The sequence below is a fragment of the Malaclemys terrapin genome, chromosome 10 (assembly GCF_027887155.1).
Source record: "Malaclemys terrapin pileata isolate rMalTer1 chromosome 10, rMalTer1.hap1, whole genome shotgun sequence".
NCBI classification, from domain to species: domain Eukaryota; kingdom Metazoa; phylum Chordata; order Testudines; family Emydidae; genus Malaclemys; species Malaclemys terrapin.
The window spans coordinates 55,891,796-55,917,402 of record NC_071514.1 but is presented as its reverse complement, the minus strand read 5'-3'; the positions used below and the strand labels follow the sequence as shown (position 1 = coordinate 55,917,402).

General features: G+C 48.5%; 2 protein-coding genes across 3 annotated transcripts in view; both read left to right on the top strand.

Moving 5' to 3' along the window:
• PGAP6 (post-GPI attachment to proteins 6) overlaps window positions 1-3,520 on the top strand; it is a 50,205-nt gene extending 46,685 nt beyond the window's left edge. For both annotated transcript variants that reach the window (XM_054042057.1, XM_054042058.1), the window contains one exon: window positions 285-3,520. In XM_054042057.1, the coding sequence (XP_053898032.1) occupies window positions 285-581 (297 nt within the window). In that variant the 3' untranslated portion in view covers window positions 582-3,520. The remainder of the gene's footprint in view (window positions 1-284) is intronic.
• Window positions 3,521-6,961: 3,441 nt separating this feature from the next.
• Window positions 6,962-21,039, top strand: MRPL28 (mitochondrial ribosomal protein L28). The gene is made up of 6 exons (XM_054042673.1): window positions 6,962-7,044; window positions 8,568-8,868; window positions 13,473-13,625; window positions 14,236-14,370; window positions 15,094-15,180; window positions 20,535-21,039. Exons 2-6 carry the CDS (start codon window positions 8,581-8,583, stop codon window positions 20,628-20,630), a joined length of 759 nt encoding a protein of 252 aa, XP_053898648.1. The 5' UTR covers window positions 6,962-7,044; window positions 8,568-8,580; the 3' UTR covers window positions 20,631-21,039.
• Window positions 21,040-25,607: the final 4,568 nt, after the last annotated feature.

Genomic DNA, 25,607 nt, shown 5'->3' with positions numbered 1-25,607 from the left:
TTTAAATGTGTAACTTGGTTGTTCTATTAACTGAAGGTATTTTGGGCCTTGAATACAAAATAGACAGGTCCAGGCATTGCATCATGCTGGGGCAGACTCTAAGCTTCCTTCCTCAGGACTGAGATGGTACAAGTGACCTCTCTTGCTGGGAGGTGCAGACCTCTTAGTTATCACTTTGTTCCCCTCCTGGCTGGATCCCCGGGTACCAGTGTGAGCGTCTGCTGGTCCCCACAGAAGAGGTGGGTCTGTGCTGCTATAACCCTTCTCTGGTATTGTGCCTTTAGGTTTACCACGGAGTGAAGCGCCGCCATTGCTACCCCACCTCATGGAAGCGCTGGGTTTTCTACCTCATTCCAGGGATCACCTTGGCTTTCGTCGCCATCTCAGTGTATGCATTCATGGAAACCAGTGACAACTACTACTACACGCACAGCATCTGGCACATCCTGGTGGCCAGCAGCGTGGCTTTCCTACTCCCGCCTTGTGATAAGCATAAGAATCCCTGGGCCTGGTCACAGAAGCTCATCTGTCGCTATCAGATATGCAAAAATGACCGTGAGGAGCTTTATGCAGTGACCTGAGTTGGGCTGGCATGCAGGGCCACAGGCCAGTGGGATGGAGGACTTGCTTGGGCCCCCCTTCTCCAGACGAGTGAGAACTGCCACCTGTGCATGCTCAGAACTCAGTAGTGTTTTTGCTGGCTAGCCAGGGCAGCACAATGGCAGGAGCAGGTTTGACTGCAGATGCTGGGCCTCTGCCTTTGGGGAAAATGGGGACAAGGAGTCCCCGCACCCCTCCACGGGATAGGGAGAGGCTTCTAATATGTTTTATAAAGAAAGGAATAGCCTGCATCCACGTGCCACCAAAAAGCCGAGAGCTCCATTCCTTCCAGCCATGGCAGCTGGTCTGGGGCTCGCTGTTACCTACCATAGTGAGGTCTCTGGCACCAGAGCTCCTCTCTAGATGCCAACTCCTCGCAGAGGGCTCCAGGATGGTGCCTGGCTTTGTTTCCACTAGGAGTTCCTGTGATCTCACCTCCCTTTGCCATGGAAAGGGCAACTACCCCAGCTGTGTATTAGCTGGAGCCGGTGGCCTCCTTCAGCAAGGCATGTCTGTCTCATCTTGGCGTTACTGGGGAGCTGCAGGGGTGCGGTGGGCTGCCCATCCCAAAGCAAAACTATGGAAATAGAGGCACACTGTGCCCATATATTCTAGAATTAGCTGCCCCTTTGCCCATCTCCATAATATGCTCAAGGGTTTGAGTCCTTCACATCCAGCTTTGCATTGGGGGAATAATAACTGACGTGGAAATTCTGCCACTGAAACAAGAACCAAACCCCAGATCAGGCTACTGTTTTCACTCCTGTTTCTATCAAGTGTCAGGTCGGCAGCTGCTGGAGTTTGTTTAAATGCCTTGGCGGCTATAGCATCCACAGCTGAGATCATGTCCAGGGCCGTCCTTACCCATACGCAAAGTACGCAGCTGTGTAGGGCACCAGGAAATTTCCTGGTGCCCTGTGCAGCTGCGTGCTACTCTAGCCCCTGCTCCAGCTCTTCCGCATGGCCCCTTCCCTGCCCCAGCCCCGGCTCTTCCCGGCCCCAGCCCCACTCCCCTGAGGACTCTAGAAGCAGTCAGGCCTGCACCCACCGGTAAGTAGAGCAACCCGGCCCCAGCCTGCTCCGCTCCCCTGGCTCCCAGCCGCGCTGCCGGCGAGTGCTGGGGGGCAGTTCCCCCCTCCTCCCAAGGCTGGGAGCCAGGGGAGCAGAGCAGGCTGGGGCCAGGTCACTCCACTTCCCGCAGAAGGTGGCCAACCCCACTCTCCTCCCCCACAGCGGCCTAGGGCCCCACACAGCCCTCCTCCCCCCCTCCCACGAGCACCAAAATAGCTAGGGGCAGCCCTGATCATGCCGATGTCAAAGTGCATGTACCAACCAGGGGATCAGACACCTCAGCAAACTAAACTGCAGGGGCAAAATTGCAACTGCAACTATTTGTGTGCAATTTGTGTCAAGCAAAAGGAGGCCAGTGCCTGAACATCTGGCCTGGTGGATGTTAAACGTATGTGACTTCTGGCTTTTCCCTCAGGGTGCTGACTATTTCATACTTAGGTCTGATGTGAGTAGAGTGTTGTATATTTCCTGTATACGATATGGAGTCTGACTGCTATTTGACATCAAGGATCCTTCCTTCACGATGATCAGCTGCAGAGGAAGACAGCGAAGACTCTGTTTAAAACATGCGGTTGGGAGAAGGGAAGAGAGTAAGAGCTGTTAATTAAGGGCCCTTTCTCTGGGTAAGATTATTTGGCTTTTGAAAAATAGCCCAGCATTTTGCCAGCTGCTTACAGTCTCAAACTTTACCCTTCTCTAGCAACTAATCCAGTCACCAGCTAACTTAAAGTTCCAACAAACACTCTTCAGGGGACCTGGGCTGGATTTGGTGCAGGTAAATCTGGGGAAGACCTGCAAGCTGAGTTGATCTGCATCTTGCTCCTGGAGTAGAGGCAGCAACGAGAACTTCACATTGGTTGCCATATTTCTTTACAAATTAATTTTTTTGAAACAGACATACAGATGAGCGAATAACACTCATTGTACCTAGATGAAAAAGCCACTGATGAAAGGGGAAAAAATGGTTATGGCTATTGCAGGTTGTTTAGAAACACTTGTATCTCTTCACTCCATGCTACAGGTAATGTGAATTTGTATGGAAGATGCTGAGTGGTAACACTAAGTGTTGTGGTAGTCTGACTTTTTAGTTGTTCCAAGCAACATGAAGTCAGGATTTTATATTGAGATGATATGTCCCAAATCCACCGGCCTTTGTTATTCTGCTATAGGCTTGGGTCTCTGTCTTATTGTTCCTTTCCCTTCCTGTAGCAAGGCTCTCGTTAGTAATTTTGTACCTCGTTGGAGCAGGATTTCAAACACTCTGGGATTCCTATAACTTAATCACCAGTTTTTAGCACTTTTCCTTCAGTTGTTACTAATTAGTTGTAAGCTGAGCACTTGGCCTTAGTGGATTGTAATAAATTGTTTGCAACTCTTTCATACATAGAATGCTGCATTTGCAGCTGGGATGCTGCATATTAACTAGATGGAGCAATAATACTCTAATTTATGCCTTTTTAATATAGTTTTCAATGCTGTGAAGCACATTGAGCTTTGGGATGGGTGAGGGGGGTAAATCCCTGTAATTTTTTTGTTACTCTTATTCCTCTTCATCCCCAACACTATGATTGGAAAGAATTATCTTGCATAATTTTACTGGGAGAAATAAATATTTTGTCAATTACCTCGGGTAGAATTTGAGCAGATGCCAATATTTAAATACTTGATTTTTTTGCTGTAATATTTGTGGTTTAATTTTATTTTATATAGTGAATTTTAAAGCTTCGTGTTTTTATAATTTAATAAATGTAATTGTACTTGAAATCGTCCAATCTGCAATAGCACTTTCTGGAATGGGATTTTATATTTGTATGTCTAAGGCAAGAAATCAAATAAAAAGTAAAACAAAGTTCTGCAGTCCCAGCCAGTCTCTTCTTTCATGGGTATGATTGTGTGGTGATGGTGCCCTGGAGGCTGAAGTAATCTCTCCATAGAACAAGCTTAACATAGACAGCGGCAGTGCACGTTCCCCCTTCCCCACCAGTGAGTCCCCTTTCCTGGCTGTAGGGAACCCACTGTGCGAGGGAGAAGAGAGTTCAGGCTTTGTGACCCATTCAGTCCGTGGCCTCTCTGCTGAGACCATGTTGGTGGCTTTTGTGGTGTGCATAAGTATCCAGTAGGAACTGGCCTGGGAGCACCAACCTCATTGCACATAGAGCGCTGAACAGGCAGGCAAAGACATGGAAATGGTCACTTCCTGCCAGGGTTACTGGCAGAAAAGCTGAACCGTAACCTCCCTTCCTCATGTGGGGGAACCCTGACCAAACATCTAAAGCAGCATAATTCAGTAGAATTGTTCCTCCACTATTGCTTGTGCGTGTCAGTGCTGACCTCATGCCCCCATCTTCTGTCTCTTGCAAAATGTTCTATTTATATTATTGTAGCTGGGTCTAATTTTCTGGTGTAGACCAGCCCAAAGACTCTAAACTCTTGGGTCTGCATCCAAAGGGCCTATGAAGTCAGGCGGCGTCTGCCCAGGACAATAGCTGCAGACAATGGATTAGCCATTCCATCTCATTTTATATCTGGAACAGGAAGTGAGTAATGGTTGGCCTACACTAGCATTCTTCCATCTACCTAGCTACCACCTCTTTGGGAGGTGGATTTATTACAGCAAAGGGAAAACCCCTCTTGTCACTGTAGTAAGTGTCTACACTGAAGTGCTACAGCGGTGCAGCAGTAGTGGTTAAGTGTAGACATAGTCTAGCAAATGGATAATCCACCTCAGTTAAGCAGGTGCAGCCTCCCATGAACTACGTACTGGAGTCAAGAAGGAGGGGATCTTTCCTGAAATAGGCAGTTCCTCCAGCCTCCTCCAAGGCCAATGGCAAAGCTTTGTGTAGGAAATCCCAACTCTGGCACAGACTTCAGTGAGGATGTACTCTTCACAGCACACTGGAGAATGGCTCCTTCTGCCCTTCCTGGCTGGAACAGGAGTTCTGTATTTGCCTTGTGAATGAGCCATAGTACTTTCCCATATTTCATAGGCCCATTTCTATTCATGTGCACAAGGCAAGGACTCACTCCAGAGCAGGGCTGTGAGAGAGAGTGGTTGAAACGTGATGTTCCCCTAACCATTTACTATTGCGTGCTATCCACCCCATCTCACCTTGCACAGGCCACCAGCACTGGCAGCTGAATCACAAGGTCTGATGCAGCTGAAAGCCTAAAGCCACAGATACAGAAAACTGCAGGTAGCAGACTGCACAGCTCTTGCCACTCACCCTGTACAGGCTGTCAAATGGCATACAAACATACTGCTTTCAAAGCAACATCAACCAAGCCAGAAAAAAATCACACTTATTCCAGAATAAAAACATTCACAAAGGGAGTTATACCCATATAGCTATAGTGGTAAAATTATACCAGTGGAATCATGCTGGTAAATTGTCTACAATCCATAGAGTGTCTGATGGGGGGAAAATAGGAGCCAACTAAGATAAAGCCCTGCTTGAAAATAAGAAAGTAAAACAAGCCAAATCTCGTGTGATGCTAGCAGACCAAGTCAGATCAGGGCCACAGGCCAATTCATTTGTGTTAATACAGATCAAAGTGTTTGTATAAGAGTGGTGTTTAAACTCCATGAAAACTAATGGGACGTAACTTGCATTATTTTCACTTGTCTGTGTCCTGTTATAATGTAACAGCAAAAAAAAATAACCCATCAAAGAAGTCTTGTGAAATGCTAATTTCAAAACAAGCAGCCATTATGTATGATGGTCAGAGGTCAAAAGACTACGTGCATTCCTCACTACTCAGCATCAAAGGAAAACCCCATGTGGGTAGAGACATAGCTTGCTTTCTGTGTAAAGAAACTATAAATATGATTCAAAGAAAGCTCCTGTATCTCTGGACTGTTTGGATTCTTACAAGGAAGAGTACCAGATGCAAAGCAGAGATCCCCAGAGACAATCTGGGTACCCTGAAAAGACTTTTGGGAAACTGGCAGTTTATCACATCACTGCCACCATTTGGAACTACAAACTGTGACTCACCTGTTAATATCTTTTACCTGCTTTAACCTCTCAACTCTTATTTCCTTTTCTTAACTAATAAACCTATAGTTACATTACTATAGAATTGGCTACTAGTGTTGTCTTTGGTGTAAGATTTGGAGTACCAATTGATCTAGGGTAAGTGACTAGTCTCTTGTGACTAAGAGCAACCAGATATAGTGTGATACGGGTTTGGGTGAGCGCAGGGTTGGGGCATGAGCTTACCTCCTGTGGCTCCCGGGCAGGGGCACAGCCGGGGTGCATAGGCAGGCTTCCTGTCTGTCCTGGCACCACAGATCACGCTGCACCCCGGAAGCAGCCAGCAGCAGATCTGGCTCCTAAGCTGCAGTTCTCACCTGCAGGCACTGCCTCCCCCAGCTGGTGTTCGGGGCAAGGGCAGCGCATGGACAGGGCTCTGGCTTTTTTGCCACCCCAGGCAAAAAAGCCTCCCGCTGCCCCCCGCCAGGGAGCGCAGCAGGGGAGGGCAGCGAGCCCGGCCGCGGGCCCACTCTCCCGGAGCGCCGGGAGGAGGGCGGAGAGCCCGGCCGGGGTCCCGCTCTCCCCGACTGGCCGGAGCGCCGGGAGGAGAGCCTGGCTGCGGCTCCGCTCTCCCCGGGAGAGCACCGCCCCCCTCCAGGTGCCACCCCAAGCATATGCTCGGTAGGCTGGTGCCTGGAGCCGGCCCTGTGTGCGGAGCCCCGTGGCCCCCCACCAGGACCCAGACCTGCTGCTGGCTGTTTCTGGGGCACAGTGTGGTGTCAAAACAGGTAGGGCCGAGCCTGCCTTAGCCAGGCAGCACCACCGACAGGACTTTTAACGGCCTGGTCGGTGGTGCTCACCAGAGCTGCCGCGACCCAGTGCCTTACATTACAGTACTGGGCTGTGACCCAGTTTGAAAACCACTGCGCTAATGCATTTCGGTCACAATGCGCTACAGTGGGCACTAGGGCCCTTTTTGGGGGTGGTCAGTGGCTGGTTTTTCTGCATCTTGGAGGTGGCCGCCCTCGCCCCCAACCCCACCACCCGCAGCCTGACCCTGGTGCTCCCAGCCTGACCCCTTGAACCCCCCTGACCTCAGGCCCGCACCCCTGCTAGAGCTGGGCTGAGCATAGGCAGGGCCCTGGTGCGCGGACTCTGGGGAGCTAGGTTCGCCCCGCCCCAGCGGGCGGTGCCCGTTCGCAGGCGCGCTCTGATCCGCTCTTCGCTCGTCCCCGCTCGCGCTTCCTCCAAACCCCGAGAGGAGGGGGCGGAGCTTGCGAGTGACACCAGCGGCAGCCAATGGGAGCAGCCTCGTGGATAGCGCCGCAGGTCCCGGTTTCTGTTTCCGGTGGCAAGGGGCGGGCGCTGGGCCTGTCTGCGCGAGCGGGGGTTGGCTGTGGTACGTGGGCTGTAGATGGGGTCGGGCTGGGGGGTGAGTGAGAGGGAGCAGGGTGGCTGGAGCCCCGGGAAGCAGGGCGGCGGCAGGGCCGGATTAACATTTTGTGGGTCCGGCGCCAGGCATACTTGTGGGGGGGCGGTCCCCAGAGCCAGGGGCCAGCCAGGGGCTTTGGGGCATAGCATGGGGCAGGGCCGGCTCGAGGCACCAGCAAACCAAGCACGTGCTTGGGGTGGCACATTTTCAGGGGCGGCATTCCGGCCATCTGTTTTTGGTTTTGTTTTTTGTTGCTTCGGGCGGCAAAAGCCTAGAGCCGGCCCTGGCAGCAGCAGTGCGTGGTGGGCGCAGGGCGCCCTGGGGCTGCTATGGTTCACACTGTGGGGGAGCAGCGCCCGTTCCTTGTGGCTGGGCCGAGCAGGAGATACTTGTGCTGGGGGCCGCCCCGTGGGGCACAGGGAGCCACCTGCAGGTACCGCAGGGCGGCCACCCCCCAGTGCCGCAGCCGGGGCTGGGCGAAACAGCCCGAGCTGCCCAGGGACTGCAGCAGGGCAGCCAGAAGCAGAAGCAGCAGCGGGGTCATAGAGGGCGGGGTGCTGCCATGCGGGGCCCGCATCCCGCTCTCCGGGGCTCCACTCCCTCTGGGGCTACCCTGTCCCGGCTCCTCAGCCCCCTGCCGGGCGGTCCCCCAGCTCTGCCCTCCCAGGTCCGGCCGGTCCTGGAGGTGGGATCCCTGGCTGGAGGGACCCTGGGCTGAGGCGTGGCCCGAGAGCCCCACTGCTTACCCCGACCCTGCCAGCGCCGGACTGGCTGGAGGCAAGGGGGGAGCGGGTGGAGTCAGCACTGGTGGGGGGAGCCCAGGGCTGGGGCGGCAGGGGGTGTGGGTGGGGGGAGGAGAGAGCCCAGGGCTGGGGCGGCAGGGGGTGCATGTGGGGGGGAGAGAGACCAGGCCTGGGATGGCAGGGGGTCCGGGTGGGGGAGGGCACTGGTGGGGAGGGCGGGGGGGGAGGTGAGAGCCCAGGGCTGGGGTGGGGGGCAGCCAAAAATTTTTTTGCTTGGTGCGGCAAAAAACCTAGAGCTAGCCCTGGCATGGTGGGGCCGGCCCCGTTCCACCCAGCCCAGTGCAAGGGCTCTGTATACAAACCAGCAGTTGCCAATCGCACACTGACCTGCCCAGCCCTGTGCTGCCAGCGTGCCCCTTCCCCTCGGGGGTGGGCCCGTGCCGTGCCACACAGCCCCGACTCCCTATGCCCAGGGCATCTGCCAGGCTGAGCTGGCAGCGTGGCCAGGGCTGGTCCAGTGCCAGGATAGGGAATCACTCCAGCCTCTTGGGAGTGGCACAATTAGTCAGGCCAGGGTCTCCCCCAGCCCTGACCGGACTCCCTCAGGACCCACTTGCCTGTAGATAGGATGACCATACATCCCCTTTTGGCTGGGACAGTTCCCTTTTTAAACTCTGTCCCGGCCATCCTGACTTTTTTGACAAATATCCGATATCCTAACTGATCCGTTCTGTTGTTTGTTAACAGCAACCACTGCCTGATGCCGCTACACAAGTACCCGCCGCGGATCTGGGAAGCTCTGAAACTGAAGCAGGGTATCTATGCCCGTCTGCCTGCTCATTATCTTAAGTCACTACAGGATAATACACAGCCCACCCCAGTTCACTGGAAACCCCTTGGGGTGAAATATAAATTAAATCCAAAAACAGGCCAACGAGAGCGAGTGCAGGATGTTCCTATCCCAGTCTACTACCCCCCAGAGTCTCAGCAAGGGCTCTGGGGAGGAGAAGGCTGGATTTCTGGCTTTCGGTATGCTGGTAATGACAAAGTGAGTGAGTATGAAGTGCATTCTCATCTTATGGCTTCATTTGTCTGCTGAGTGAACTGGGCCAATGCTAGGAACAGGCTGCCACCACCACACACTTTAGCACCAAAATCAGAAGGGAGAGAAAATTCTCCCCCACCCCCCATTCTTCAGTAGCAGGGAGCTTGGGTGGCAGTTGCTGTAACTCTTATTCTTTTTTCTTCACCAATAGTATCCAGGCTTCCATGTTAGGGTTTATTGTTCCTCTTTTTCCCACCTGCTCTGATGAGAGCATCATATGAACTGTGGTCTACTATACTTTCATTTGCTAATCTTGAGAAATAATTCATGTTTATGCAGTGTTGTAATGGGCTGTGTAACTAAGGGTACGTCTTCACTACCCCCCTATCGGCGGGGTAGCAATCAGTTTATCCGGGATTGATATATCGTGTCTCGTTAAGACGCGATATATCGATCCCCGAACACTCCGGAACTCCACCAGAGCGAGCAGCAGTAGCGCAGTCGACGGGGGAGCCGCGGCCGTCGATCCAGCGCCGTGTGGACCCCAGGTAATTCGATCCAAGATATTTCGACTTCAGCTACGCTATTTGCGTAGCTGGAGTTGTGTATCTTGGCTCGATTTCCCTCCCCCCAGACCAGTCCCAAGACCCAACCACATGTGCAAGAGGAGCTGCTGCAGCCTTAGTGTTGCCAAAGCTGCAGAGCTACAATACAGTAAGAGGAGCAGAATGGTAGGAAGCAAAGTCATAGCTACAGTCAGGCAGTGTGAGGAGTGATAAATTTATCCCCACGTGGTTTAGAAAGGAGCCCGTGCATCCTGAAAGTCGTTGCTTTTTACCTGCTGTTCTGCAGATAATTTTATTATAAGAAGCAGAGTTGGGGAGGGGCATGCCAAGGTCAATTCTGGCCATGAAGTTTGGAGGTGTATTTCTAAGTGCTTAAGTAATGACCTTCCTGGTAACTAATGAACTTAATGTAAATCACTTTATTTCTCCTTTTGTAAGGACATGGATCTTGTCTCCTATTTACATAGAGAGTTCTTGCCTTCGATGTATTTATTCAAGATGTGCTTTATGTAAAACCATATTTTCAGACCCGTAAACTGTCCTATAACTTGCAGGCCTGTTCCTCTGGCATTTGACTGTGTTGAGCACAGATAAGAGATCTTGAGCACCAGCCTCTTAAGCTTAATCAGGAATAGAATTAAACTTGTTCCGTCTAAAACTGTTATTTTCAGCTTGGCACCCTTCACTAGTTTATAATATGAGACCAGATACTAGTCCAGGGGTCGGCAACCTTTCAGAAGTGGTGTGCCAAGTCTTCGTTTATTCACTCTAATTTAAGGTTTTGCGTGCCAGTAATACATTTTAATGTTTTTAGAAGGATTCTTTCTATAAGTCTATAATATATAACTAAACTATTGTTGTATGTAAAGCAAATAAGGTTTTTAAAATGTTTTAAGAAGCTTCATTTAAAATTAAATTAAAATGCAGAGTCCCCCGGACCGGTGGCCAGGACCCGGGCAGTGTGAGTGCCACTGAAAATCAGCTCGCGTGCCGCCTTTGGCACGCGTGCCATAGGTTGCCTACCCCTGACCTAGTCTAAGTTGTTTCATTAAGGGTGTTGCTTAAAGTATGTGTTTATGGTCTGTAAAATTGATACCTTATTACTTCACAGAACCTGCTACCTGTGCATATTTAGTCTTATCTGTTGATTTCACAGACCCAAACAAGTTCCTGCTCCTGTTGGTACTGCAATGCCAGTACAGCTCTGGAAGAGAACTGGTGCCTACTCTTGTTTAGTTGTGTGGCAGTTCTCCAAAAAGGGCCATTTTTTTAAGTTTAATGTATCCACCCTACACACACCCATGTTATATATTATTTGAAAACTTATTTAAGATGAGGTATGATGTGGCGCTGTCAAGTGGGGCTGTAAGCCTGTAGGTAAGGTGAAACAGTGGTACCCAAAATGAGTGTAACTTTTTTCACAGTTCCAGAAACACTGCAACATGACCATGGTTTTTCTGTTTAAATTAATTTCAATACCTTAATGTCATGCTTATTGGTCAAAGCTAGTAAATGATAATGTATTAAAAGATTTTCATTGGTATTGCATGGGCAATTCCCCCCCTCCCCCACCCCCCAGAAATGATGCTGTTTAGCATGTGGCAAAAATGGCAAATAATAACATATACTAACATGAAATGTTTTCACATCACATGTTTTATATGTCAAAGCATATCACGTGATTATAATAATTTTCTATATTTTCAATTGAAATTTGCTGATCTGATCAGTCTCACGCTGAATGTTGCACACCACTAGCAGTAGATTACATGCCCATAGTTTGTGCTTCGTAGTGGGTAGATATAAATGTATGTTAATTCCTAATGTAGTTCTCCATTTGTGAGCTTTTATACATACAATGTAGCATCTAGTCTGCCTGGTAGATTTAATTTTGTACTCGCCTATGCAATTACCCATTGAAATATTCTAGAAACTATTGTTTTAATTCAGTGACACGTATGCACAGGTCAGTATTAGTGTTAGAGATGACAGCTTCATATTATGAATATCCAAAGGCTATGAGAGTAAGAAGTTACCTAACAAGAAGAAGTGAAGACAAAGTCCACAAACAAGTCCTTGCCTCTGCACTGAAGAAGGAAGAAGAGCATGTTACAACTCTTAACAACCATGTCAGCAACAATAAGACAAACACATTTTACCCTACATAACATCCAGAAGTGCTTATCAACATATCTGCTGAAGTACATGTCACATCAGATGTACAAGAGACTCTACTGAAAATAGCAGATGTTGAGGAAGAACAAATGGAGAGATTTGAGAGAGATGCATGATTGTGCTGCAATTTCTTATACATACACAGTTCTGCTTATGCTGTCAAACATGAGAATAGACTCTTAAAATCCACAGCAGGCTTCTGTCAGGCCTACATATGCCTTTGCTCCCAACAGTAATGACGTTGACTAGAAATGTCAGCAGTGCTATTACATTTCAATGATACCTGTACAAATATGTTGTTAGACTTTGTTTAACCCTTTAGATCAGTGGTTCTTAACCTTTTTTCATTTGTGGCCCCTAAAAAAAATTTCAAATGGAGGTGAGAACCCCTTTGGAAGTTATAGACATAATCTGCGGACCCCCAGGGGTACGTGAACCACAGGTTGAGAATCACTGCTCTAGATTATAATTTCAAAGCATCACAACAACAAAGAAATCCAATTTTATGTCTTGAATTGATTCATAGAGTCAAACTAACAGAAACAAATGCAAATATGTCAAAGTGGTCATTTTAACGTATTGATGACAGTTATATCACTGTTTCTATGGTAATGGCATCAATTCACAGCTTCACATTAGACCTCATCTTAAAGTAGACATAATAAGCTTTCAAATGATGTACAGGGGGCATATGTGTGTATAGAGAAAGTATACTAAGTCGACCAAATTGGTGGTGTTTGCTGCCCACCTATTTGTGCAACGTATTCAGAATTGTTGACTGAATTCCAGTGTTAGGTTCTAGTGCTGGTGATGTGCAAATCAGGAAGAGCCCAGCTTAGCTATCAGATCCCAGGGTAAGTGTGCAGGGGTGGCAGATATAACAAATATAATTTTACTTATCAGCTGAGCAAACTTGCTCTGGAATGACTGAGACCCAATACCCACAGACTTCTCCAGCAAACCCTTCATCCAGTTTTCAGTAAATCATGCCTAGATTTAATTTCTGACCCAGCATGATTTTATTCTGTAGTTCCTGAAAGGCTGTAAGGGCCAGACCCTCCAGGTATCAGGTGCCCATCTCCCATTGAAATCAGGTGGTAGTTGAGTACCTAAATACCTTTTGAGAATCTAGAGCAACTTCTTGACACAGGAATAAATCTGTTGCACAGCAGAGCCGACAATAATTAGCATTGTGTTTGTCTAACCGAGGTGTGTGAACCAAGGCTTCCGCACACAGCAACAGTGTGTCTACTTTCCTATGGTGTGATTAGGCTTCCTGCCTTAGGGCTAGTCTTTGGAGGTGTTGGGATGCCAAACAAGGCACGTTTGTGCTTTTTGTAAGAGTTTGTCTGTTTCGTTCCAAGTAATCCCTTGGTGTGTCCTAGGATGACCCAATGTTCTGGGTCTTGGAGCGGCATTGTAATGTCTCCAGCCTTGGATCAGGGTAAACCTGAGGTGAATGAAACCTGACAAACACTGACCAGCAAGGAGAAGGTGATGTGGGGGAGCAGGAGGAAGTCATTGGGTAGGGGAGCACCCCAACTTAACTCAATTGTGGATCATAGCAGCTTATCAGGAGAGTAGTTTGCATAAAATGGAGTAGATTGCAATAGCTGTGAGAAGTACTTCCCAGCATGCAATGTAGCCTGGCTGCCTAGATTGCATGCTGGGTTCTGCTTTCCCCACACGCTATATCTGCGGGTGGGCCCTATTTGTCCATTCCTGCCTCAGGGGCTCTGTGACAAAACATAGGCTCTCTACTGCCATGCCAGTGTTTGTGGGTGCGATTGTATAGTCTCTTCTGAGTAATGTGGCCATTAACAGAGGGATGATTTATTCTTTGGGAATCTTGTTTATCCCTATTAGCTCTCAAACAGATTGAAGAAGACTTGGAAGCCACAGCTTTTTGAGCGGGAGTTGTATAGTGAGATCCTTGACAAGAAGTTGACCATTACAGTCACCATGAGAACCCTGGACTTGATTGATGCAGCCTATGGATTGGATTTCTACATCCTCAAGGCAAGGCGCATGTGTTTCTGCTTTGCTGAGTTATGTGGGAGGGTAGGCCCCTGAACTTTTCCCAATGAGGTCCACATCAGCAGCTTGGCATTTACCACAGCGCTGCACCCAAATCATGTAAGTGGAGCTGGTTGGAAGCACCCTAACCTTAATATGGCAGTGCAGCCCTAAAGGTCCCAGCCTCCAATGTTCCATCTTGATTTCAGCATTAAATGTTAGGGCAGCTGTGTCTGTATTCTAGACCTCTGTGACTCAGGGGCTACGCTCTGACCACACCTCAGAGTGAGTTAAGTTCAATGTAGATGCAAGAAGTTGCTGTGCCTTGTCTGTCCTCAAGCCTTTCTAGTGAGAGCTTCAACAACCTCCACAGGCAGATTATTCCACCAGCTAGTCACGCAGCTGTTTGCAGCATTTTCTTAGTGCCTAGTTTAAATTTCCTTTCTGGTTGTTACTACAATGCTGCCTATAAAATAGCAGGCAGTACTGAGGAGTAGCCACAAGTAGGTGGGGAAAGGACTGACTGTTTCACTGATGTTGCAGAAAAGTAATTTACAGTCTTTTTTGAATCCATCCATCCATCAACATCAATCATCAAACTTTATTCCTTCAGACTCCAAAGGTTGATCTGTGTTCCAAGCTAGGGATGGATTTGAAACGAACAATGCTGCTACGGCTTGCTCGGAGGGACCCTAGCCTGCATCCAAATGATCCAGCAAAGAGAGAGGCTATCTATAACAAGTATCAGGTGGGTAGTTCACCTGTTTATTATCAGATCTATACAATGAAGCTTGTCTGTCCCTCCTAATTGGTCATGTTTGCTAGGCAGTGGGGTGATGAATAGTTGAAGATTCTATTCTCAGGGTTAAAACTGGAGGGTAGAGTTGATTTCCCCTCCCTCCCCCATTCTATTATTTGGCCAGTTGTCATTTTACATGGGCTGTTTGCTGAGTGCACCTTTGATCAGTCAGAAGGGAAAGGCTCACGTTTTCGGTGTTAGCCAGAAAGGCCTTGAAATGATCACTGGGCTTCTACCATCACCACTATGTTGACAGAGGGGCCATCTGAGCTGCTGCTGCAGTGAAGCCCTATCCGTGTGTGTGGGATACGGCTGATTAACATTTAATGCTGAAGTAAGTCAGCACAGAGCCAGTGTTAACGTGATACCCAGTTCCCAAAGCTATTCTGACGTTCACTATGCTGACTTAAGACAGAGCCTGGCAGCTTGTGTGCAATAAGAAACAAACCTATGTTTGCTAAATGGAAAAGAAGTAAGCTGGGGTGGATAAACTTCTTTGCTGGTCACCAGAAATGGAAAGTGCACATGCACAATGCTCAATTCTTTTGACGGTGATTCTGTTCCAATTAGCTCCCCCGCAGTTGCCTGAGACATTCCCACAGTCCTACTGGAGCTAGTCACTAACTTCCCCAGTGGCAATTGTACCATTAACCCCTTCCTCTTGTCACACAGGAATTTGTGATCCCAGAAGAGGAGGCTGAGTGGGTTGGGCTGAGTTTGGAAGAAGCCGTAGAAAAGCAGCGGCTTCTAGAGAAGAAGGTGAGTTCTGAGTTATATGGGAACACAATGTCCTCACTCTCTCTTGGGCAGCACCCACTGGCTGTGTATTCAGTTGCTTTACAAAGAGCCCATGCAGTGCTCTCATTGATGCTGTGCTCTGAGGTGGGCACCTCCGAAGTGCCACGTTAATCAGCACAGCTAATGTGGACATGTTTTAACAGGAGATGTTTAATGTTGGAATGATTTCCTTGGGGGTGTTTGATAGGAGTCAGTTACACACACACCCTTGACCCTATAATGGAAATGCTTTGGGTCTGCTGGCTTCTTTCTTTTCAGAAGGAATCATTCCTCTGAGCCCCTTCTAGGTCACATCCATGCTGCTTAGGATATGTAGATATGACTGCAGGTTCCAGGTCCCCCCCTGCAGCCCTATCAACACCTCAGTTTCACTTGCTTTTCAGAAATACTAATCTGGAGCTTAGTATTATGAGGTAGGGGTTGGGGATCCCACAGGCAGCCACAATGCATCAGAAGAGAGAGTAGCTTCCAAGCTTCCCAGCAGCCTGCAGGGTGTGTGCCCCACGCTCACCCCCAGTACTCCCATCCTCCCATCTGTTTGCAACCTCAGCAGTCACAGAAAGACACGGCATAGTATGGCTTAGTTGTTCCTGAGCTTCATGGAGGATGGGATTCCAGGCCACCAATTCCAGGGGTGGGGGTGTCCTGTAGTAGCAGAGGAAGAAAGGACAGAGCATGGAAGGGTTGGCAGTGGAGGCCAAGGGCAATTATCAAAAGGCTTAGCAATCCTCGTGTGGAATCATTGATCTCTAGCCTTACCTGCATGAGTGTGAATGGATCAGTACTTGTGCTCTTCTGTGAACTTACTTTTTTTTTGAGACATCCTAAACAGTTGAGACACAGTTGCGGAGGAGAGGGTGTTGCCAATACTTTGGAGGATAGAACTAAAATTCAGGGGGATCTTGAAAAATTGGAGAACTGGGCTATAGATGACAAAATGAAATTCAACAAAGACAAATGTAAGGTGCTACGCTTAGGGAAGAAAAATCAAAAGCACAAATACAGAATGCAGGATAACTGGCCTGGCAGCACACAGCACTGCAGAGAAGGATCTGGGAGTTGTGGTGGATCACAACCACAACATGCATCAGCAATGCGATGCTGTTGCAAAACAAGCAAATGCAATTTTAGGTTACATTAATAGAGGCATAGCATGCAAGACACGGGAGGTGATAGTACCGCTCTTCTGGAGTACTGCGTCCAGCTTTGGTCACCAATGTATAGAACGGACGTGGAGAAATGAATGGATCCAGAGGAGAGCAACAAAGCTGATCAAAGGATGGAATGCAAGCCATATGAACAAAGGCTAAAGGAACTGTGTGTGTTTAGTTTGGAAAAGAGGAAACTAAGGGGAGACATGATAGTAGTCTTCAGATACTTGGAAGGGTGTCCTCTCTTGCCTCAGAGGGCAGGACAAGAGATAATGGGTTCAAACTACAGCATAGCTGATTTAGATTAATCTCAGGAAAAACTTCCTAACTGTAAGAACAGCAGGACAATGGAACAGACTGCCTAAGGAGGTTGTGGAAGCTACTTCACTGGAGGTTTTCAAAAGGAGACGGGAGAGTCATCTGTCTTGAATGGTTTAGACACAACAAATCCAGCATCTTGGCAGGGGGTTAGAGCAGATGATCTTTGTGATCCCTTCTGACCCTATGGTTCCTATGATTCTATAAACTGGTGCCCAGTCTCTGAGTGGCTTCAGCACCTAGCAAAGCCTGCAGTGCTTTCTGGGGTTAGATTTTTTTCCCCCTACCTGTGTAGTGATCGGCTGAAACCCTGTAGCAGCATCACACTGCGTGACCCCAGTGACTGCAAATGACTACTGCGTTATTTATGATAAATAACTAGAGGGGTGCGCTTTGTTGTGTCTGTGGGCCAAGCTGCAGACCCAGTGAGAGGGCAGCATGTTCCTGCAGTCTGTGATGTGTGGGCAGCAGGTGGAGAGCCAGTCATTTTTATCCGCAAAAAGAACAGGCGTACTTGTGGCACCTTAGAGACTAACAAATTTATTAGAGCATAAGCTTTCGTGGACTACAGCCCACTTCTTCGGATGCATACAAAGAAGTGGGCTGTAGTCCACGAAAGCTTATGCACTAATAAATTTGTTAGTCTCTAAGGTGCCACAAGTACGCCTGTTCTTTTTGCGGATACAGACTAACACGGCTGCTACTCTGAAACCAGTCATTTTTATGCCTGCAGCTATTTGGCCGGGGGAAGGAGATGTGTAGGGAGTGATGTGGATGGGTAATGGGGAGCCTGCAATAGATACTTCTAGTCCCTGCACTCCGAGCTGCTTTTGTTCTTTACCTTCCAATTACTCATTAATCTGACTCCATCCTCTTCCCACTTGACTATAGAAGTTCACACAGCTCCCTCACTAGAATCCTAATGCCCCCCAGCATTTGGCTGAGAATCACTGCCTACTCTCCCACCCACCCTCCAGGGCCCCCCTTCTTCCAGAGACAGTATTTGTGCTGTGGAGCTGATAAATGCAGGGTTCATTATAAACAGTCTCTGCTCCCTCTTCTGGGTCCTTATCTTTCCTCCCCATCCCCAGATCCCTGCTTGCCTCATTATCACCCCCCACTCCCTTCCAACTACACTGCCCCCTCCCCTCCTGGTGCCTGCTTTGACCTCCACATTTTCACTTCCCTCCAGGTTAGTGGTCCCCAAATTATGGGGCATGGCCACATAAGGGGGCATGGAGGAATGTTCAGGTGGGTGCATGACAGGGCCTGGGCCAGCCCCAACGAGAAGGCGGGGAGGGATCTCCCCCCCCAACTGCAGCTCTGCCCTCATTCCCTCTCTACCCCCAGGCCAGCTGTGCCTGTACCCCCAGCTCCTCCCACATCCCCAGTTCCACCCCCAGCTCCGCCTTCAGCCCAAGCTCCTCTGCTGAGCCAACTGTGCAGTAATCGGGGGGGGGGTGGAGGGGGGAGGCATGGACAGATTCCATTACTGGTCGGGGGAGGGGGGAGCACAACAGGGCACCACTGCTTCAGGTCCCTGCTTCCCCTCACCACACACCCCTGCAACTCCAAAGTACCTTTTTACTCCTTAGTCTCCTTCCCTCTTCCTCTGCCCCCCCCCTCTTTTTTTTTTCCCTGTTTCACACCCTGAGTGCCTTATCTCCCAATCTGTTAAACTCCTCTGGAACTTTGGCAGAGATGAGATGGTTGGGGTGTTATGCTGGAAGTTAATGGCTACCATCATCTGGTCTTTAAATCTCTACAATTACAAGCCTTGTTAAAGCTGCTAGATGTGCTAAGCAGATGTGAGGGGTTCTGTGCCCCCCATTTCCTTTTTCCGGTTTTCTGATTTTCCCCAAAATCAATAGGATTCTGCCCATACATGAGTAGAACGTTCCCTGAAATTTTGGAATAGATCAGATGTGGTATTCCAAAGTTACAGCTTTACTTCCAGACCAACAGTCACATGCCATCAGGATGAGAGCAGGGCCCTGCTTCGCTCAGCCAGTAAAATGATCCAGCCCCTCCAGTATATGACCATCTGCTGTCCTGCAGCACTGGCTGGGTGAAATTGCTTGACATGTACAGCTAATGGAGGGACTAGTCAGTTTTCACCATCCCTTCAGGATTCTAAGTACCACAGCCCAGTCCCCACTTGCGCAGCCTCTTCCCAGGTTGCCGTCTGGTCTCAGTCCTGCCCAGACCTCTGCCTATTTTCCTTGCCCTTCTTAGGGCCATTTCACTCTCAGCGAGGTGATAGTGACCAAAGTTCTATTCAGAGGGAATGGCAAACTGCTCAGTAGAACGCCGTGAGATATTGTGCATCACTTTCTACCCCATGTGCTTATGGCAGAGCATGTCGCAGGTTCAGAGTTGTGTGCGTGAGAGAAAAGACTGGGTGACTTTTCCCAGGGTACATTACTTTACACTTATTCAAATACACTTCCATTGGTCACTGTGACCTGGGGGTGCCTGGGGTAGCCCTCACTGGAAATGCGAAAGTCAAGGCAGGCTGCAAAAGGGAGAGAGATACTCCCAAAACTGGTGGTTAATTCTGAAGTTAAGCTCATCACCAGTCACAAACTGTGCTTGCTATCTCCCACACTGATTATCAACAAGCCAAAAAAGAAATCATACAGCTTCCTTCATTGCAAGCCAGTTTTCTGGCTCTCAGTCAGCACATAGGTCCAGTACAGTGAGAAGTTATTTTAAACTCTGCTCACAAATACAAAAATGTGGCTGACCCTTTGGGGTTAGAAGAACGTCACCAGGTCAGTATAGGTTTGGATCTTACTCAAAATATCATGCTGCCAGCCAATCCTTTAGTGTCTAAAACTAAAGATTTATTATAAAGAAAAAGGAAAGAAAAAGAAGAGAGACATTAAATGGTAAAACAGTCACATACATACAAAGACTTTAAAGTCCATATATCAGTCCTTAGCAGTAGTGGTGAGTTTGCTGGCTTGAAAGTTCCTCTAGAATACATCCACAGCTTGGATGGATCATTCAGTCTTTTGTTAAGAGCTTCAGCTTGTAGCAAAGTTCCTCCAGAGGTAAGAAGGAGGATTGAAGACAAAATGGAGAAGATGCAGCTGCCTTTTATAGTCTTTTGCCATGTGGCCTGTGCTTCCTTTGTTTCAAACACAAGCTGCCCAGCACCTGGCTTGGAGGCCTTAGCATTCTGTCCATAGGCATGCCCCTGCATGCCTTGCTGAGTTATAAGGTGTATCTGCCTTCTCTCAATGGGTCAGTTGTATAGCTGATGGTCCTTAATGGGCCATCAAGCAGGCTAGGCAGAGCTGATGCCCACACTGTCTGGGGGTGTCACCCAGAAGCATAGCACAAGTTTTGAAATACAGACATACATATCTATAACCCATAGCACAAAGGTGACACAAACATATAAACAAGATTATCATCTTTGGCGAATTATAACATTTTTGCAGATCGCTTACATGGCATATCTGGCACAACTCTTTACAATTTTACAATATTGATATTCATAATGTTCTTAAGTGTCCCCCAGATTCCACATAGTGTCACAGTCACCATGCTGCTCTTTCCTCCTAAACTATTCAGGAGTGAAGCCGTATCCTTCCATGGGAGAGAGGGGAAGGGCTTGGGAAAACATCCCAAGGGTGAGCTGCAGGTTAGTGAATAGAGATAAGTCTTGGTGCCGTAGTACAGATAGAGAGAGGCAGTGTGTTTAAAAGGTAAGGACTAAAACACCCATTAAAGATTGTTCATGGTTTAACTAGCACAATGGCCGTTGCACACTTTACCCCTTCCCTCTTCCTGTTGCTGCTCAGGTTCAGTCTCTCATTAACCCATTTTCTCTCTCAGGACCCTACTCCTCTTTTTAAAGTGTATGTGGAAGAGCTGGTCCAGCAGCTCACGGAGCAGTCACTCTCTGAAGCAGCAGAAGTAAAGAAATTCTAGCAAGGAACAGCTTCCTGTCACAGCCTGGAGTGTGCAGCCTTCCAGGACTATTGATTTCAGCAGGCCTCCCTCTGCTCCTGAGTCACTCGTGCGGCAGAGAAAGGTGGGCTGTTGAAGAGTTTGATCCAGAGTGATCATAGCTGCTACTACTCTCTAGCAATAGTGGCACAAAGTGAAGCCTGAATTCAGGAAGAAAATGGCCCCTTTTGGTCAGGGAAGGACTTACCCCCATCACTTCCTGTCATGCGCCTGTTATACTGACCAAAGTGACGCCATCTGCCTCTGCAAATAATTCCCTTTGGGTCTTGAACTGGGAGCTGATTTAGATGCTTTGAACTGGATTCCTGATGTACAATGAAATGTGCTTATTCAGGGCATCAATAAATATCTTTGCATCTGATAACCCTAATGCTGACTGGCTTTATTTGGTCTGTAGCACAGAATGCAAGCTTTAGGGATGAAGCAACTTAGGAGTTCAGGTTGCTTGCCCCAGCTTATATAGAAGAGCCAACTATTTAGCATCTGAGATTCTGGGCTCCAAAATAGTGACAAATGCACATATCTGCCAGCAGGTGGAGCAGTGTTCTCAGCCTGGGTGGACTGTATCTGTTTGTTACTGCTACACCATAACTCTGGTTCCATTACAGTTCAGTTTAATACAAGCTTTAGCTCTTTATTTTGTAAAAATCTAATTGAACTGGCTAAAACCAAACGCTAGAATAAAGTGTGAGAGCTGTTTGAAGCGTTCATGGTGATTTGATGAAAACTCAATTGATACAGAAAGAACAAAGTTTAAAAATCACCTGCTTTGCCATTATTTCATTGGATTCTCACTCTTCTCTACACTCCAACACAAAACCATAACCGTGACCTCAGCAGGGTTCAGGCAGAGCCATTGCCCCCCACCTTTTACTGTCTGTGAGGGCAAACAAGGGAGGGGAGGGGGCGGAGAGGAGTGAGCCAGGGGAGCAGGGTCTGGTGGGGTGGGGGGGGGGGGGGGAAGGCAGCGCAAGAGTGAGGCCTCAGGGAGAAGGGGCCACGTGGGGGCTCGGGGAAGGGGTGGTGCAAGGGCAGGCAGAAGGGGTGTCGCAGGGGTTCTGGGGGATCAAAGGGGCAGTGTGAGGCCAGGGCCTTGGGGTGGGGCCACGGTTTGGGCACCTGTGGGCCCCCCACTTTTAGGGTGCTTCTGCTGCTCCTGTCCCCATTGCATGGAATATGGAGCAGCCAGATTTGCTGATCTGTTGATATAATTGATCTAAAAGGATGCGGGATCACTGTTAATATTTTACCCTAGTAGGTTTGATGAAGCTGAGGTATGTAGTGTTTTTGTTGGAGATGGAAGTGAAAAGCCTTATGGAGTGCTGAAGAGTGTTATCAAGAGCATTATAGGCCATATGAAGATAGAAAGGAATGCCCAAGTCTTTCCTCTTACTCCCATGCCTTTAAGATGACTTTTGCCCCTGCATTAACTGTTCCTAAATAGAATTTTCTTCTTCAAATGAGGGTCCCTGTGTGTATTCCACACACTGGTGCACATGCGCTCCAGCTGCCAGAGTCTGAAATTTTTTTTTCAAGCAGTGTCCGTTGGTCCACACATGTGCCATAGCATTCTTTGTGCACTGAACCGAGGGCATAAAAGGTGGTGTGGGCCAACATTTCTCCATTTCCTTCTGAATGGTCCAAGTAGGAATCTTTGGTGTGTTCTCAACTCATTTCTACTGTGTTGTTTCTGTAAATATATTGTAAATAGTTTTAGTATTTTTTCTAGTATAGTGTAGTTAGATAGTTGGTCCCCTTTTTCCACCCCACACACACCTTGGGGAATTTATTCCTCCCCCACGGAAGGCTGGGCTTATGCCTAGGGTTCTGGGGTTCAAGAACTGTTTCATGTCCTGGGTCTTTTTCTGTGAGTAACGAATATCTCAGCCAAGAGTAGCATCTGCCGCCCTTTCCCCCAGAACTCCTGAGGGTTGGGAACTGTGACTTAAGAAACACCTAACGGAGAAGGAAATGAGTCTAATCTGATCAGGGCCAGGGACAACCCCCGCCCTGTACGTCAGACCCATCAAACAGGAACTGAGGCTAAGGCCATGTTTACACTTACCAGAGATTCATGCTGCTGCGATTGATGCAGCAGGGGTCGATTTAGCTGGTCTAGTGAAGACCCACTAAATTGACCGCAGAGCGCTTTGCGGTCAACTCTGGTACTCCACCGGAACAAGAAGATTAAGGTAAGTCAACGGGAGAGTGTCCATCGACGCAGTGCAGTGAAGACATTATTCATGTAGTTGAAGTAGCGTAACTTAGGTCGACTTACCGTGGTAGTGTAGACAAGGCCTAAGACTTCTAAGCCTAAAGAGAAGCCTTCCTATGAGAGTAAGAGGCACTCATAGGCAAAAGGACAAACTGTCTTTGTGGAAAACTGCTCCAAAGAGGAAGGATCCCTCCCCACCCTGTCAAAGTTGGGAGCTAAAGACTTAGGCTTGAGTAAATCTTGGCAAGAGAAAGTGGTGCTCAAGGGTATGGATCCGCCAGTTGCAGCACCAGTTCCTATGGCTAAGGACAAACAGCCGCTGGTGCTCTCTGCCACATCCAGGCCAATGTGGTGCCTATAACAACATGACCCCAGATGGATCCGACTTCCACTTTGACCAGGGAAGCTTTGGATCTGACAGCTTCACCAGTAGACTCTCCCTGCTCCCCAGGGTGGTCTAAGACCTAAGTCTTCCTGGAGGATATTTTTGCTCTCCCATGATCTCATTCACCCCTCCTCTTGGGACCGTCCCTATTCCAGGACATTGTTACTCCTGAGGATGCAAAGTCATTCTTCCATCTTGCCTGCCAGCCTCAGTGCGCAGCCGTCAGTGCCATTGGTTTCTACAGGTATGTTAGCAAAAAGAAAAAGGTCAGGGAAAGTATGGGACCCTTGATGAATGGGGGAGGCAACCTAGTGACAGATGATGTGGAAAAGGCTGAAGTACTCAATGCTTTTTCTTTTTGCCTGAGTCTTCACAGACAAGGTTAGCTCCCACACTGCTGTCCCTGGGCAGGCAACAGTAAGGGGGGGAGGTGAGCATCCCTCAGTGTTGAAAGAACAGGCTAAGGACTATTTAGAAAAGCTGGACGTGCACAAGTCCATGGGTCCAGATCTAATGCATCGGAGGGTGCTGTGGGTATTGGTTGATGTGATTGCAGAGCCATTGGCCATTATCTTTGAAAACTCGTGGCGATTGGGGGAGGTCATGACGATTGGAAAAAGGCAAATACAGTGTCCATCTTTTAAAAAGGGGAGGAGGAGAACCTGGGGAACTACAGACTGGTCAGCCTCACCTCAGTCCCTGGAAAAATCATGGAGCAGGTCCTCCAGGAAACCATTTTGAAGCACTTGGAGGAGAGGAAGGTGATCAGGAACAGTCAACATGGATTCACCAAGGGCAAGTCATGCCTGACCAACCTGATTGCCTTCTATGACGAGATAACTGGCTCTGTGGATATGGGAAAAGCGGTGGACATGATGTATCTTGACTTTAGCAAAGCTTTTGATAAGGTCTCCCACGGTATTCTTGCCAGCAAGTTTAAAAAGTATGGATTGGATGAATGGACTATAAGGTGGATAGAAAGCTGGCTAGATTGTCGGGCTCAACGGGTAGTAATCAACAGCTTGATGTCTAGTTGGCAGCTGGTATCAAGCGGAGTGCCCCAGGGGTCGGTCCTTGGGCCGCTTTTGTTCAACATCTTCATTAATGATCTGGATGATGGGATGGATTGCACCCTCAGCAAGTTCGCGGATGATACTAAACTGGGGGGAGAGGTAGATACGCTGGAGGGTAGGGATAAGGTCTACGGTGACCTAGACAAATTGGAGGATTGGGCCAAAAGAAATCTGATGAGGTTCAACAAGGACAAGTGCAGAATCGTGCACTTAGGATGGAAGAATCCCAAGCACTGCTACAGGCTGGGGACTGACTGGCTAAGCAGCAGTTCTGCAGAAAAGGACCTGGGGATTACAGTGGATGAGAAGCTGGATATGAGTCAGCAGTGTGCCCTTGATGCCAAGAAGGCTAACGGCATATTGGGCTGCATTAGTAGGAGCATTGCCAGCAGATAGAGGGAAGTGATTATTCTCTTCTATTCAGCACCGGTGAGGCCACATCTGGAGTATTGCATCCAGTTTTGGGGCCCCCACTACAGAAAAGATATGGACAAATTGGAGAGAGTCCAGTTGAGGGCAACGAAAATGATCAGGGGGCTGGCGCACATGACTTATGAGGAAAGGCTGAGGGAACTGGCCTTGTTTAGGCTCCAGAAGAGAAGAGTGAGAGGGGATTTGAAAGCAGCCTTCAACTACTTGGAGGAGGGTTCCAAAGAGGATGGAGCTCGGCTGTTCTCAGTGGTGGCAATGACAGAATAAGGAGCAATGGTCTCAAGTTGCAGTGGGGGAGGTCTAGGTTGGATATTAGGAAACACTATTTCACTAGGAGGGTGGTGAAGCACTGGAATGGGTTATCTAGGGAGGTGGTGGAATCTCCCTCCTTAGAGGTTTTTAAGGCTCGGCTTGACAAAGTCCTGGCTTGGATGATTTAGTTGGTGTTGGTCCTGCTTTGAGCAGAGGGTTGGACTAGCCCTCCTGAAGTCTCTTCCACCCCTAATCTTCTATGATTTTATTATTCTAATCTGGGGTTAAGCCTTTTCTTCCAGTGAGTTGGAAACTCCTCTGGCGTCTCTGCAGTACCAGGTAGAGTTGGCCCCAGACAGAAGCCCTGTAAGATCAAGGTCCCGACCTATGGCCAGATATGATTGGCCAAAAGACAGGTGGTACCCTGTGCCATGAGGTTTTCCCCTTCCAGTTGCTTCCACATACTGGCATTGATGGGGCCCATGGGAGCTCTACTGTAGACACCTGGGGTTGGTACGTGAGCCCTATTTCCCATCTCCTGGCCAACACCAAACAGCTCCATCGGAGTATTCTGAGGAGGA

What these genes read in the sequence shown, in the direction of transcription:
- MRPL28 (XM_054042673.1), top strand. Translation starts at nt 8,581, where the DNA reads ATGCCGCTACACAAGTACCCGCCGCGGATCTGGGAAGCTCTGAAACTG. An exon ending in GGTATGCTGGTAATGACAAA is followed by an intron (nt 8,869 to 13,472) that starts GTGAGTGAGTAT and finishes TATCCCTATTAG; the next exon opens with CTCTCAAACAGATTGAAGAA. An exon ending in TGGATTTCTACATCCTCAAG is followed by an intron (nt 13,626 to 14,235) that starts GCAAGGCGCATG and finishes TTATTCCTTCAG; the next exon opens with ACTCCAAAGGTTGATCTGTG.